This window comes from Macaca fascicularis, chromosome 11 (assembly GCF_037993035.2).
Source record: "Macaca fascicularis isolate 582-1 chromosome 11, T2T-MFA8v1.1".
Lineage (NCBI taxonomy): Eukaryota > Metazoa > Chordata > Mammalia > Primates > Cercopithecidae > Macaca > Macaca fascicularis.
The window spans coordinates 59,559,352-59,575,172 of record NC_088385.1 but is presented as its reverse complement, the minus strand read 5'-3'; the positions used below and the strand labels follow the sequence as shown (position 1 = coordinate 59,575,172).

Here is a 15,821-nt window from a genome sequence, read left to right as displayed (position 1 = left end):
TCCAAGGCCTAAAAGCTGGTGGATAGTGGATCTGGGATCTGATGCCAGACAAGCTGCAGAGCAGAGAGCTGAAAATTGGCTGCAGAGCTCTTGAAGTTGCTCAACTCATGGTGGTTCCCAGGTTTTCAGATCAATCCTCTCTCCTAGACTGGACTGTTCAGAAACTAGAAACTCAGAAAGAGCGCCCACTGCCAATTTGGCTGGAATTCTAGAGATAGACTCCCCACCAATTTCTTAGGGAGTCTAGAATCAGTGCCCCCGCTCCTGTCATATGTGTGAAATCTCCTATGCAGACAACAACCTGAGGATTTGGTCTTGCCCTGTGTGATGTGTTTGGGTGTGGAGGTGGGTTGGATGGGAGTGGGGGTCCGCTGAGCTCTTGGCAGTGAGAGCAGCAACTCATCATGTGTCGTTCATTCTGCCATCAAGCATCCTCCATCCTCCTACTCCTGGCCCCTGTGGTGCAGCCATGGTCTGGACCAGGGCCTCCCAGACATCCTGCATTATAAGAATGACCTGGAAGGCTTGTTAAAAATGCAAACTCTCAAGCCCTTCCTCTGAAGATTTTCATTCACAGGGCTGGGGTGGGAGCTGGTTTTAGGTATTTGCAGTCTTAGACATCAGTCATCAGTCAGTTAACACGTTTGTGCTATGCTTACCCTATGCTAGGAGCTAGACATTTAGGATAATTTAGAATGGGCAGGACTCAAGCCTTGCCCTCAAGAAGCTCAGGGACCAGTGGGGTATGGACAAGTAAGCAGGTAAGTATACTTTACATCAGGGTCATGATGGAAAAAGTACAGGGTATGGTGGGAAGACAAGGAGGGGCATCTGACCCAGACCAGGGAGTAAAGCAGGGAGGGGATCCCCTCCAGAAGATCTGAGTTGGGGCCTAGACACAACATGCACTGTCCTTCTAAGATAAATGGGGTCCTTGAACCGACTCTACCAGCCAGCTGGAGGGTTCCCAGATTCTGTCCCCTCTTGCTTCTGGGTCCAGAAATCGCCTGCTGTCAGTCTAGGATGGTGGGGGGAGGGCTTGGTCTGAGGCTCTCCACTGTGCATGCCTCCTCCTCTTCCCAAACCTCATACTTGTTTGCTTCCTGTTCCAGGAGCTAGATGTGTTTAGCTCCACTGTAATTTCTTTCCCATAAGCAGTATTTCTCAGCCCAAACTCCAGGTTTGCTGAGATGGATGCCTTTGGCTGAGGTGCTGGCAGAGCAGACTCTGTGGGTCTGGGCCCCTCTCACTTCCGTTCCCACTCCAGGCCCTCTGAAGAGTTGGGCACAGGTGGCATGCCACTGGAAGACAAAGCCCAATGATAGGAGAGATGGGTACAGCCACTGCGGGAGCCTGTGGACACTGTGGTGCTGCAGGGAGGGACCCAGCCCACCCGGAAGTGGTTGCCTGGTCCTCACCCCTGTGTCAGGGAGCTCATGACTCCTGATCCCCTGGTGTCTAAAGCTGCTTCCTCTTGCTGGATCAGGTGCTGCTTGGGTTCCCTGAAACCCTTGAGGACGTCACACAAAGAGAGGGAGGAGAGCTCTAGCATTTTGTCAACTGAGGCAAGTTTAGGTGATTAAGCTAAGAAAGCAAAGCCACTCTGGCCCAGAGGATTATCTTTGAGGTGTGTTGGGAACCAAGAAGTAACTTAATGCCTACGAGGCAAACCAAACCCAAGATGACTCTCAACTAATTGCTTGCCTCTCCTTTTGCCAAGCCAAACTCCCTGGCGTATAAAGGCCAGTCTCCTCTCTTGTCCCCATCCCTCTCAGCTCTCAGCTCTTGCTAAGTGATCACTAGGTCACCTCCAAGCTCTCTCACTATGAACAGACAAGTCTGCAAGAAATCCTTCAGTGGCAGGAGCCAGGGTTTCTCCGGCCGCTCTGCCATGGTCTCCGGCAGCAGCAGGATGAGCTGTGTGGCCCGCTCTGGGGTAGCTGGTGGAGGGGCCTGTGGCTTCCGGAGCGGAGCAGGCGGCTTTGGCAGTCGCAGCCTCTACAACCTGGGTGGCAACAAGAGCATCTCCATCAGCGTGGCAGCTGGTGGCTCCCGGGCTGGAGGCTTTGTGGGAGGGCAGAGCAGCTGTGGCTTTGCAGATGGCTATGGAGGTGGCTTTGGGGGCAGCTATGGTGGTGGCTTTGGTGGTGGCAGAGGAATAGGTAGTGGTTTTGGAGGGGCTGGTGGCTTTGGTGGAGCTGGTGGGTTTGGTGGTCCTGGTGTCTTTGGTGGGCTTGGCAGCTTTGGCAGTCCTGGTGGCTTTGTCCCTGGGGGCTTTTCTGGGGGAATTCAGGAAGTGACTGTAAACCAGAGTCTCCTGCAGCCCCTCAATGTGGAGATCGACCCCCAGATTGGACAAGTAAAGGCCCAGGAGCGGGAGCAGATCAAGACCCTCAACAACAAGTTTGCCTCCTTCATTGACAAGGTGAGGGCAAGGCCAAGAGGTGCTGTGGAGGGTTTGGAGTGCCCAGGGGTTGGTGTAGAAAGATGCCATGGGGACCTGTGAGACACAGGGTAGGGGTGCCTGGCTCTTGTCCTGGTGCTGCCTTGGTCCCTACAAGATAGCGATCATGCCTCTTTCACTTTTTGGGCCTTGTTTTTCCAGCTGTGAAATGGGGGGAAGAATTCCTGGTCCTGGTTTCCTACTAAGAGTGAGATGAGGGTAAATGAAGTGGGGGTCCAAACACACTCTTAGCTCTTTGAAGAATGAGCCATTAGTCATAAAATTATTGCAGTTACTTTAATTTCTCCTGAAAAGCAATTGCTTGATAATCCAAACTAGCTAGTAATCAAAAACTGTGTTAGCACAGATCTTGGGGCTGCCTCTAAATGAAGAGTATTGGCAGCTGCCTTACCTTCCAAACAACGCTGTGCTTCAGCCAATGTTAAATTGAGCTGTCCATGCTGGGGCAGATGAGGGTGTGCTGGGTCTGTGTGGTACTGAGTCCAGGATCTGAAGTGAATTTCTCGTTTTTTAATTTGGGAAAGATGAAGATTTAGAAAAGACAGAACTAGAATTTGTTGAGTGATTACGCCATACCTGTTATTTTCATGTGTTTCCATCACATGGAAATACATCACATCATATGAAGGTGGTCTTCATATGTGAAACTTCTAAAGAAATGTTAGACCTCATTGACTGTTTTCACTGCCTTTATGGAGCTGAAAAAAGCTTACATCTAAAAAACAATGACAAACTTTATTTGTGCTGACTTCCTTTAGTTGTATTGTGAAGGATCCCTATAGACCCAGGGCAGTCCTGGGTTTGATTCTTAGCTTTGTCACTCAGTAGACTTGTCATTTTGGGAAACTTAAACTCTTTGAGTCTCAGTTGCCTTATCTACAAAATAGGGATCACAGCAACTCTTTTATAGGTGGTTGTGAGGATTAAATGTGATGGAAATACATGAAAATAACAGGTATGGCATAATCACGCAACAACTTCTAGTTCTCTCTTTTCTAAATCTTCATCTTTCCCAAATTAAAAAACAGGGGAAATTGCAGATTGAAGAACTGGGTTCCTTCTCCACATTTCTACCATGTGGGATGGGCAGCCCCACATGCCCAACTCAAGAGGCTGGCTCCTTTTCTTACCCCTTTGATGCAGGTGCGGTTCCTGGAACAGCAGAACAAGGTCCTGGAGACCAAGTGGGAACTGCTCCAGCAGCAGACCACAGGCTCGGGGCCCAGCAGCCTAGAGCCTTGTTTTGAATCCTACGTCAACTTCCTACGCAAGCAGCTGGATTCACTTCTAGCAGAGAGGGGGAACCTGGAGGGAGAGCTGAAAAGCATGCAGGACCTGGTGGAAGACTTCAAAAAGAAGTGAGGGTTCCTCCTGGGGAGTTTCCCCTTCTGGGGAATTAGCAGGGAAGTGTGGTCCTAATTTGAGATTTCAGCTTTTCCCAACTGTGCCTTCAGTCAATACTCTGGGATGGATTTATTGAGTGAAGCATGACCAAGCAGAAGGGAGTGAGAGGGTGGGGACTGAGACTCCCAAGTGGCTATGACACAGATTTCAGTCTCCAGGTGGGCCCCCTCCTATTCCAGCCCAGAAGGACAAAAGAGTCCTCCCAGAGTTTAGAACCCTTTAGGATGAGGAGTCTGACACACTTGACTGTACATAGGAATCACCTTGGACACTTGTCAACAATGCATATTCCTGTATTCCAGTCCTAGGTATTCTGAATCATAGGTGTGGGGGCAGGCCTCAGGAGTGTGAGCACTCCCCTAGCTCCTGTGGATTCTAGGCAGATGTCCAGGGCTGAACTTGGTAAAGGCCTCTTTCAGTGAGTCTCATCCAATGTCCTGTTCTGCAGTTTTGGTTTGCCTCCTCCTCAACGTTCCATGTTGCAGTCCATACCCGTTGAGGTCTGTGAGGAGCAAACTGGGCCTCTCAAGGTGGGAGGGAGCTCCCAACTTCCCAAGGATCAGAACCCACAGGGACGGGCACCTGCTCTGCAGAGGCCCTATTCCAATTCAACCGCACGAACCTGGTGGGCACCCGCTCTGTGGCAGGCTCTGTGCTGGGCTCTGGGAATCCAGTGGCAACTCAGATTCACATTCCCAAAAGAGGTTTCAGAGACCTCTTTCCTCCTAGAGGAAAGAAAGAGGTCCTGCCCAGAGACCTCTTTTCTCCTAGAATCAGTCCAATTCCTCAAGCTTTATGAAATACAAACTTAGTCCTTAACAGGCAGGAATTCCACCACTCTGATGCATTCAGAAGATATGAATTCATTTTTAACTGAAATTCTTACAAGAAGTAACTGTAATTAAGTAAAACAGAAACAGAGGAAACAGGTAGAAATGCCCAATGAGAGCAAACATTTATTTCACTGGGTTCCATACGCACACATTGTGCTTTGCAAAGTCAATCAAAGAGCTTAGGCAAGTAGTCAAGCTCCTTGAAGTCTGCCCTCTCACCCTGACTGCCCATACCTCTGCCCATCACTGGATTTAGAGGGAAGAGGGCCAGGCAGTGCCCTGAGCTCTAAGAGGTCTCTGGGCAGGACTAGCTACATGATTTTCAGGGCTCAGTGCAAAATGATAATGCAGGAACCTAGTTACAAAATTATTAAGAATTTCAATCATGCCTGTAATCCCAGTACTTTGGGAGGCTGAGGAGGGAGAATCACTTGAGCCCAGCAGTTCGAGACCAGCCTGGGCAACAAAGTGAGATATTGTCTCTACTAAAAATTAAAAAATTGGCTGGATGTGGTGGTGCATGCCTCTGGTTCCAGCTACTTGGGAGTCTGAGGCAGGAGGATTGCCTGAGCCTGAGAAGTTGAGGCCACAGTGAGCCATGTTTGTGCCACTGCACTCCAGCCTGGGTGACAGGGTGAAACATTGTCTCAGAGAAGAAAAAAAAAAAAAAAAAAGAAAAGAAAGAATGTCAATATGGTGCCAGCATCGAGCTGAGTGTGAGGACCCTGAGCCCAGGGTCCCGTGTAACTGCACATGCCCATGAAGCTGGTCCTGTCTCTGCACTGGTGAGAAGAGCGCCTGGAATCCTCATCTCTCTTTTCCACTTCTGAAATGCCAGTGTTCAAATGTGTGCCTCTTGTTGTTCCAGGTATGAAGATGAAATCAACAAACGAACTGCGGCAGAGAATGAGTTTGTGGGGCTCAAGAAGGTAGGTGAGCCTGGACCAGCATATCCAGGTTCCCTTTCTGGGAGCTGCCCCCATGGAGAGAGTACACAGCCAGCTGTTCTGGGGCACAGTGACCTTATATGGTGTGTTAGATTGACACTTTTCCTTACATTTTTGGAAATGAAATGTTTAATGAAGGAAGCTGCTCTAGGTACATTACCATGGGAAAGTATGTTAAAATGTTACTGTGACTAATGAGCTGATTAGCAATGCGAACTAATAATGAGCGCTTTATGTGTAGAATTAATCAAGATTTTCAGCCTACAAATGTACTCCAGATGCTATTAATAACAATCAACAAATACTTGTAGCATATTTAAACCAGTGAAGTAGTGAGAATACCCTAATTTCTGTTCAGGAGGGTGGGATTTCTGGTACTACACAACCAAAGTCACATACATATTAGGTAAATTTTTTTCTACCCTAAAATCAGATGGTTACTCTTAATTTCTACCTTTAATCAGATGGTGCCTTATGGTTTGTATTTTGTTAAAGCATTAGGATTTCACATGTCAAGCAAGGAAAAGGAAGAAAGCCACTTTGAGTTTCCTTATTTTAAAAGGGAAGATGAGAAGTCACAGTTAGAAGGAGAGCTAGGGGAGGAACAAAGATGAGACATGAGGGCTTAGGAAAGAGCCACTGGGTGGGAGGGGAACAGAGGGTCATTCTCTGGGTTTCTGACCTCCTCTGCAGGATGTGGATGCGGCTTTCATGAACAAGGTGGAGCTGCAGGCCAAAGTGGACAGCCTGACAGATGAAGTCAGCTTCCTGAGGACCCTCTATGAGATGGTGATTCCTTGGTTTGCAAGCTCCAGAACCTTCCTGTCTGATTCTTCCCAAGCATAACTTCAGGAGACAGCCAAACAGCACAACACTTACAAAACCAGCAATGGGGCTCAGGACTCAGCTCCACCCCACCTGGGAAATGTTAACTGAGCTCCTTCAGTCTGCATAGGCCTGAGCCACAGGTCCTCAGGCCATTTTGCTCTGCACCTTCTCTCTGGCTCCTATACTCATATTATAGCTGGCTTCTTCATAATATTCCTCCCTGCTGGGGGCCCATGGAAACTTACACAATAGGACTCACTGGCTGATACTTTCAGGCTGACAGCCTGATTATATTTCCATATTTTGCATATTTCCTTTAGCCTTGTTGTCTAACATCCTTTAGGCTGTAGCCAGGCATAAAGTGTGAGCTTATTTTTCCAACAGATCCACTTCTAGCCCCATCCTTGGAATATCTCGGCTAGTAGAGGATTCCCAGCATCCCCTGGGCCAGGGGATGGTGAGAGTAACGATCCATGTTTCCTGCAGGAGCTGTCCCAGATGCAGAGCCATGTCAGCGACACGTCTGTGGTTCTGTCTATGGACAACAACCGCTGCCTGGACCTGGACAACATCATTGCTGAGGTCCGTGCCCAGTATGAGGAGATTGCCCAGAGGAGCAAGGCTGAAGCTGAGGCCCTGTACCAGAGCAAGGTGGGAACCCTCCTTGTGTCCTTAGATCCTGATGACCTTCATCAAGAATGTGCCAACACTTTGCAAAAGCCATTTTGATTGGTTTTTCCTCTTCTAGCTTGGGGAGCTGCAGACCACAGCTGGCAGGCACGGGGATGACCTGAAGAACACCAAGAGTGAGATCATGGAGCTCAACAGGATGATCCAGAGGCTACGGGCTGAGATTGAAAATGTCAAGAAGCAGGTGGGGCTGGGTTTAACGGAGAGATCCCGGAGGTCTTCTGGGCCCTGGAGAGAAGCAGCACAAGCTCTGCTCCTCTGCTACATGCTCTCTCCATCCTTTCATGGTGTCACATGTGGGATAGCACAGTCTTTGGGAAACTCTGTTCTTCCAGATGTTTCTTTTGGAGGTTGAGCTTCTTGGAATGCTCACTCAAGAAAGATGTTTGCTTATTCCAGTTTGCCTAGCAAATCTTGCAGCTGCAGTGCTGGACTTAAACACTCAGCTCTCAGCAGGATCTGCCCTTAGTGAAGCTGTTTCTCACACATTTCACATAACCTTGATGGCTGTTCTGTATCACTGGAATAAAGTGATTAGGCAAGAGAGTTTTTAACAGTCTTGCAAAAAAGATTAGAGACTAACCAGAGCACTACTACCTGTACCAGCATAGGAAAGCAAATTAGTGCTCCCTTTCTTGATGAGCCACAAGTCGATTTCTATGCGCCAAAGATGAATTAAGCAATTGCAAAATGGACTTCTTTTCTCTGCACATGCTGCATTGAGATTTCTAAGGAAAGGGAGGAAGGGATGCAGGATGTGGGGGAAGAGATCTACTCCTAGTAAAGATCAAGTGTTTGTTTCCGGGTCACTATGCTAATTGATCTTCTACCTCAGAATGCCAACCTGCAGACGGCAATTTCAGAGGCTGAGCAGCGTGGAGAGATGGCCCTCAAGGACGCCAATGCCAAGCTCCAAGACTTGCAGGCTGCCCTACAGAAGGCCAAGGATGACCTGGCTCGGCTCCTGCGTGACTACCAGGAGCTGATGAACGTCAAGCTGGCCCTGGATGTGGAGATTGCCACCTACCGCAAGCTGCTGGAGGGAGAGGAGTGCAGGTGAGGGGTCATGGGATCTCCATTCTCCAGATATGGTTTTAGAGTGACCTTTGATAGTGTGAAAAGTGGGCAAGATGATAAGGAGAGGAACACTCAGACAAAGGGCAAGGAGTGTCTTGAATGACAGAGTCAAGGGTTCAAGTACCACTATTTTATGTCCATTGAGACCATCTAACTCTCAAATGTTTAATGGGCATCAATATTATGTTACATATCTCTACTGAACTTCACTGTGTGCAATGTATTAGGAAAGTTCTTTGGCATTATGACAAGTGATAGGCCGGTGCTGTCCACTGGAACTTTTTGAGATGATGAAGATGTTCTATTCTTGTGCTGTCCAATACAGTAGCCATTGGCCACTTAAGCACTGGAAATATGGTTAGTGCAACTGAGAAACAGAGTTTTACATTTAATTTAATTTTAATTAACTTAAATAGCATCATGTGGCTACTGGCTCCATATTGGAAAGCTCAATATAGACAGTCCTACAAGCCCCACCCATGAATCCCATATGGGGAGATGGTTCATACATCCATGCTCTTGGAAAATAATACTACATTAAGCAGCAGACAAAGTCTTAGTGAGTGGTTATTGAATGCTAAAGGAGTGTCAAGAATCGAGAGATCTTTCCTCTGAGTTCCTGCCCAATGCATCATGTGTTCGGGGGTAGCTACCCCTCTGTCCTCGGGTAGCTCCCAATCTGATGAAGGAAGCAGAACCCAAGTATGAGAAGGAAAGCGAGAGTGAAGATGATGTCAAGTGTACTAGGAGTCATGGGATGAGGAGAAAGTGGTCAACACCAGTGGGCACACATGGGCAAGGTGTGCACACCCATTCCATATCTTCTCAGATATGTGGATGTGCCTGCTTCATGAACAAGACACAGGAAGATGGGCAGTGTAGGTGGGGCATTTCAAATCCATCCTGCGTTTAGTGTCAGCCCCTCCCATATTTTCTCCACCCTGAACAACCCCCATCATGTCACCACCACCCCAGGAGGGCTCATTGTGGAAGCCTTCTTGGAAAGGGAGAATTGGAGATAAAAAAAAATCCAGGGCTGAGTTGAGAAAAATGAAAGAGCATGCTAAGGTGGGAAGATGGTCTTAGCAGGGGATGAGAGGTGGGGACAGGCCAATCAAGGCAGATCTGGGTGTCAAGTAGTTTGCCTAGAGAAGATAATCTCTAAGTGCTAAGGGGAAAAGGGTGGGAAGTCTCAGCTCTTGAAGCACCCCCCTTTCTGGGGAGATACGGTCATGGAAACAGACTTGGAATAGGCTTTCTTCTCGCAGGAGCTTGACCCCTAGTGGGGCAAATGGGAGGGTGTGGCTCCCAAAGTTGTGAACTCTCAACTCTGGTTATTGACTCATTGCAGAAATAATTCACCTCTCCTCTTCCTTTTCAGGATGTCTGGAGAGTGTCAGAGTGCTGTGTGCATTTGTAAGTAGTCTATTCAAAAAACCCTCTCCCTGGGTTGTAAGAAGGGCAACTAGAAACAACCTCACTGACTGACCTTCAGGCAAGAAGGCCTGTTCCATCCAAGGAGGTCAGGCCACCTGACAGTGTCTAGGATCTCAGGCCTCGGCCACACGCTCTGCCCCTAGCATAAGCTGACAACCTCTCAGGCCAAAGATAAAACTCCTCTGGTTTGGGGAGTGGCCTAGGTTGGAAAACCAGAAATTTCTGTGGATACTTCTGGTTCTTATTCTTAGGAGAAGGCACTAGAGGCCAGGCTCACTCTCAAGGTTTGCAAACTGAGGCATTAGATAAGTTAGCATCTTTCTGGAAGTCACAGAGCCAAGCAGGGTGGGGATGTAATACAGTGCTTGGCTTCCCATTTCCCAGGCCCTTTGCCTGAATTGTGTGCCTGTTGTCTTATAGCAGTGGTCAGCAATGTCACCAGCACAAGTGGCAGCTCTGGTAGTAGCCGTGGAGTTTTTGGAGGGGTCAGTGGCAGTGGTGGCTACAGAGGCGGCGGCAGCAGCAGCGGCTATGGAGTCAGTGGCGGCAGCAGCAGTGCCTATGGAGCAGTCAGTGGCGGCAGCAGCAGCAGCTATGGAGGGGTCAGCAGCGGCAGCACTGGGGGCAGGGGTAGCAGCGGGGGCTACCAGAGCAGCAGTAGTGGGAGTAGGCTCGGTGGTGCAGGTAGCATGTCCATGAGCCACAGTGGAATGGGCTCCAGCTCTGGCAGTGTCCAGACTTCTGGAGGCAGTGGCTATAAGTCTGGTGGTGGAGGCAGCACCAGTATCCGCTTTTCCCAGACCACGAGCTCAAGCCAGCATAACTCCACCAAGTGATCTTCTGTGCCAAATCTCTATAACCACCTGCTTCCCACTCAGCCTGCAATAGTGTTTCCCACTCTCTGCTTGGCATCAATGGATGCACATGGGTCAACCACATTTTTCCTCAAGTTCCCTGGAGAAGAAGCTGAACTTCTGGTTTCTCTACTCCCATGACCTTCCCAGGGCCATGGAGGTCCAGCTGCTGGTCTGGGATGATGATGCCCCTGGAAACCTTCCTGCAACGGCCCCTTACTTTGGACAGCAACCTCTGAGTCCAAGCCAGTCTTGGCCTTCACAGCCTGGCCTGTTCCCACTCTGGCCCATCTCCCTTTCTTACTGGGAGTTGGTAATTTGAAGCCAATCATCTAAGCACTGTCTGAGGAGGGCAGAGTCATGGGTTCAGTGCTGGAGGGTGCATGGTCAAGATCTCCAGACTGCTGGTTCCCAGGGAACCCTCCCTACATCTGGGCTTCAGATCCTGACTCCTTTCTGTCCCCTAATTCCCTGAGCTGTAGATCCTCTGGTGATGAGTATGCTGAACTTTCTTTTCTCAATAAATTGCACTGAATTTTACATTCTGGTGTTTGTCTTTTATTCCAGGAGTCACAGAATAGATCATGACCCAAAAGTGATGAGATATCAGGTGATGGTGATGGTTTTCCAGGAATTTAAAAGTGGGCATAAAGGCCACTGAATAGTCTTGCCTTCTCCATCTATTTGGTTAGGTTGTTGTGATAGGTCTGCCCAGGAGTATGTTGTTTAAGGGGAGACCTTCCCCACTCCCAAGAAAGTCCCATCCATCCTCCAGCCTCTAAGCAGGCCTCTGCAATTCAGTCTTGGAAGAAGAGGGTTCTGCAGTTCATCAAGGAAACAGATTCCACTGGGACTTCAGTTCCTTTGTTCCACCCCCATCCCAGCCAGACACAGAACCAATCCTCCTTTTGCAAACACAGATCTTGGAATCTGAAGGGGTCAATACATAACATCCTCTTCTCCTTGCATAGATTCTGAGCCAATTAAAAAATAGGACAAATGAATGAGCAGATGGAGGGCCAATATTGCCTTTATTACCAATAAAGTAGATACTGGAGCATGTTTTTTTTTTTTTTTTTTTTTTTTTTTTTACCTCGGATGGAAAGGGCTTCTCCTATCACAGGACCTCAGGATTAGGCCAGATTTTCTACCTGGGCAGGGGCAGCCTAGGGCCACTGCGGCCTTCCCTATGGGGTCAGATCCCTAATAGCCAAGGGAGAGCACAAGAGAGAAGAATATAATCTTGCTGTGGACAGCCAGATCCTAAGAGATGGAGGGGCATTGCTCTGCAAACTCAACTCTTCCTTCCAAACTCACCGATCAGGTAAGAGAGTGGGTGGGAGTATTAAACCAGTAAAACTCACTCCAGGTGGGTATACAATTAGGAACGGGGATGATGTGTGCCTGCCCTCACACCAGCATTTACCAGCCATTTTCAGAAAACTGAAACCCGAACCCAGGGAGCACAGGGGTAATGAGATAGTCACTGAGAGAAACCAGGAAAATTGGGGGCCTCAGGAGATGACATTTAGGATCTGTGATTTTTCCCTACCCCGCCCCCCAACCAATCCCCTCTGCAGGCCACTAAGCATGGCAAAATGCTAGTTTGTAAGTCACTGTAGACCAAGTGTTATTGCCCATAAGTCAGGTCAGGGCTGGAATAACGAGAGGGCATCTGTACATTTGTCTAATGTCCAAGGGGAGTGCCAGGGCCTGGTCTCTATATTTCTGAGCCTTAGCTCACCCCATTTAATCTCTAAAGTACTGTAGCCCTGGCCTCAAGAATTGGAGAAGAGGACATTTTAAAGTTTCTATACCTGAGAGATCAATAAATACTTGCCCATCTTTTCATGGCTTACAAGCAGGAGGTAGTGCCCTTTCCACTTTCCCTTGGCCTAGCTCTGGGTACTTTGAGCAGGCGCAGGCAGTTCTGAATTGCTGCTCTTACTGGCCTTTTAGAGACGCTGCAAGAAACATAATCGGTTGTCTCCCCAACTCCCCACAGGAAAACACCCTGGGAGCTCTACTCCATATGTTGCTGGGTAGTAATCTCAGGGCCCTGCATAACAGGTGGGGAACTGAGCAAAAGTTTGGTGGTCAATTGAAAGGATGAATAGAGATGAATAAGGGAAGTGGGCCTCCCATCCCCTCAGCCTGAATGAAAGATGGGATAGGTCACACGCCAAGGTAGGACAGAGTGAAAAGTTTACAGTGAGGACCTAGGACACTCTTTTGAACTCTTGTGAGGAGGAATGGTGGAGGGGGCTACCAAGCGAGGTAGTGAAAGACTTAAGAATACCTCGAATTAAAGGAAGGGGCCTATTAAGAAAGGCACATTGTAGAAGCAGCCTGGAGCAGGCCTGGGAAGGAAAGAGACTCTGGGCAATAAGGAGGAAGGGCAAGGGGTCAAGGCTCAGCTATCCAGACCAAATCCCAGGAGAACTCCAGGACTAGTGTCATCTTCCATGTTCTTGACACAGTGGCACTAAACCATGTGACAGTGGAGCACATGGTGAAGCTCCAGGGTGAAGGCATCATGTCTGAGTCCAGGATAGGGGCTGGGGAGAATAGAACATTTTGAAGACTGTGGGAGACTGGCAATCTTGGGCTGTCTCAGCCTTACAGAATCCCTCAACCCATCGCCCATCTAAAGACAGAACCGGGGCAGCTCTTTGTGTTTGAAGGCAGCCAGGGTAAGTACAGTAGGTATTTACCTGTGTGGAATGGTCAAAAGGGTGACAGGAACCCTTCGGAATTCATACTGGAAATCCTACCAGTTGTCTTTAGAATTAAACAATCTGTCTCCTAGTGGCAACTACTTTGTTGTTTTCCATCCTTTATTCTTTATCCTTCACTCTTCTCCCTCTCCTTCTAGATATCTTTTACTAAATTATAAAAGCAACACACATTTAGAGCAAAAATGCATAAAATTTTAGCAAATTAAAAGAAGATTAAGATCATCTATGATTCTACCATCCTGACATTTTCCTACATTCATGCATGTGCATGCATGCACACATATTCATAGAAATATATAAAATAGTTTACAATGGGGTCTTAATACATTCTGCTTTTTAACTTGATTTTTCACTTAATGTACTGTGGAATTTATCCATTTAGTTATTCAACAACTATTAATAGACTGAATGCCCACCATTTTCTAGCTACTGTGCCAGGCCCAAGGATACAGGGGAGAACACATACAGTTTCTGCCCTCATAGAATTTATAATCTAGCTGATAAGAAATTTACTAATTAACATCTTTCCACAACAGCAAATGTAGATTGAGATCATAATTTTCTTTTTCGGTGCAGATTCTTATTTTTACTTAACAAACAAAATCAAAGGCACACATTAGGAACTATAAACAATTATATGTTTTTCTTCTTTCTAGAGGTGTGACATATATGTTTTCTAGTCAGCAATGTCCTACCAAACATTTTACTAACATGAAGCCAGACAGATGACCTTTGATACCTCTGAAGCCTTTTGCTACCTCCTCTTACTCAGGCTGAACTAGACCAGTGGAACACCATTTTTTTGCAAGAAAGATTTTGAAAGGAAGAAGGATAGAGTTGGAATTACAGAGCTTGAAGAATTACATTTTAGCAAACTCACCCCCACCCCAACCAAAAGCCTAACAGACTGATTTATACGGAAAGGATTTTAAGTAAATCTGTACGAATACACTTAACATGCTGTAAGTAAAAGATATCTTTCAGTTGATTTCCAGCACATAGCATACATCCATTGATGTCCAGTAAAATAGGAAATTCAATAAAAAAAAACATTTTTGCCTTCATAGCACTACAATTAAAAAGTACAAGCCATTGAATACTTAGATCTTTAAGGGGCTATTCAGAAATTCTAAAATCAGATCTACTGTATTAGATCTACCGCTTGAGTATTCATCTACAAAAATATTTTTTCAACAATGATGTTTAAAAAAATAAAGGCTTCTCTAGAAACTGTGGGACCATAACAGGACTAGCAGAAGACAGTGATAAAAGTACTGCAAACCCACGCCTAGGAATTGATTTTCCCATGTAGATTTTGGTTAAGGACATGTTTTTCAGTTGCTTCCTTCGGCCAAGACTGGCTCTAGTTTTCTCCTAATAGTGCGCAGATAATAGGAGCTTCAGAAATCTCAAGTCAGGGGCAGTTGGTTTGAGTGACATCCTAGATAAATACTCCCAAAAAGTAAAATACCTGCACAGGTGGATCCCTAGGGTTGATGGACTACAAATCTTACCCAAGTGAAAGAGCTGTGAGCACACTAAAGTTTGGTGCAAAGCCTGCCTGTGGTATTTGGGACAGGGAGGGTTTGTGATGATGTTATTTTCCATGTTGTTGACACAGGAACATGTATGGTGAGAAAAGGGGTCTTCCAGGTGGAATGCTAGACACAATCTCTTGTCCCAGAGTAGTCTGACCCTCAGAAGTTCCTGAGAGCGGTGTCTACTTTGGCAAGGGCAGTAGGGTTACTGAATACAAGAACGTGTTTCAGGAAAAGCAGAGGTCCCTGGAGGGTAAGATAATTATCTTTTTGATTCATCAATGCTTAACATTAAAGAAGAGCGGCAGAGTCAGTCTTTCCAAGACATATTCTGTCATTAGGAACAGACGCCTCTCCCCGCCTACTGGGCCTATGATGTCCAGAAGGCTCCCACTGCCTGGAGACGCGAGCTAGTGCCACAGATTGTTTTGGATAGCTGGTGTGGAAGGTGTTTTTGCACAATGAAGTCACCACTAAGTCACCACTTAAATCCAGTCCCCGGCCTTCTTTTTCTGCTCTGTAGTCCAGAAACATCTCTTTAAATGCCAGAAGGTTTGTAAATGTGACTAGCATGTCGAATATGTCATCAGCCACTTCATCTTTATGATGCTCTAATGTTGCTGTGAAAGTCGCCATGTTGGCCGGGCGCGGTGGCTCAAGCCTGTAATCCCAGCACTTTGGGAGGCCGAGACGGGCGGATCACGAGGTCAGCAGATCGAGACCATCCTGGCTAACCCAGTGAAACCCCGTCTCTACTAAAAAATACAAAAAACTAGCCGGGCGAGGTGGCGGGCGCCTGTAGTCCCAGCTACTCGGGAGGCTGAGGCAGGAGAATGGCGTAAACCCGGGAGGCGGAGCTTGCAGTGAGCCGAGATCCAGCCACTGCACTCCAGCCTGGGCAACAGAGCGAGACTCCGTCTCAAAAAAAAAAAAAAAAAAAAAAAAAAAAAAAAGAAAGTCGCCATGTTGAATTCTGGAATCCGCTCCAGCAGCTGTTCTTCAATATATTTT

At 47.3% G+C, this 15,821-nt stretch overlaps 1 protein-coding gene across 1 annotated transcript; it reads left to right on the top strand.

Annotated features, from left to right (window-relative positions):
* Positions 1–1,764: 1,764 nt before the first annotated feature.
* KRT76 (keratin 76) lies at positions 1,765–11,072 on the top strand. The gene is made up of 9 exons (XM_005570933.3): positions 1,765–2,425; positions 3,608–3,822; positions 5,570–5,630; positions 6,342–6,437; positions 6,963–7,127; positions 7,225–7,350; positions 8,002–8,222; positions 9,625–9,659; positions 10,101–11,072. The coding sequence occupies exons 1-9, from the start codon at positions 1,826–1,828 to the stop codon at positions 10,514–10,516; spliced, it is 1,935 nt and encodes a 644-aa protein (XP_005570990.3). The 5' UTR covers positions 1,765–1,825; the 3' UTR covers positions 10,517–11,072.
* The last annotated feature ends 4,749 nt before the right edge of the window (positions 11,073–15,821 follow it).

What these genes read in the sequence shown, in the direction of transcription:
- KRT76 (XM_005570933.3), top strand. Translation starts at nt 1,826, where the DNA reads ATGAACAGACAAGTCTGCAAGAAATCCTTCAGTGGCAGGAGCCAGGGT. An exon ending in AGTTTGTGGGGCTCAAGAAG is followed by an intron (nt 5,631 to 6,341) that starts GTAGGTGAGCCT and finishes CCTCCTCTGCAG; the next exon opens with GATGTGGATGCGGCTTTCAT. An exon ending in CTGGAGGGAGAGGAGTGCAG is followed by an intron (nt 8,223 to 9,624) that starts GTGAGGGGTCAT and finishes CTTCCTTTTCAG; the next exon opens with GATGTCTGGAGAGTGTCAGA.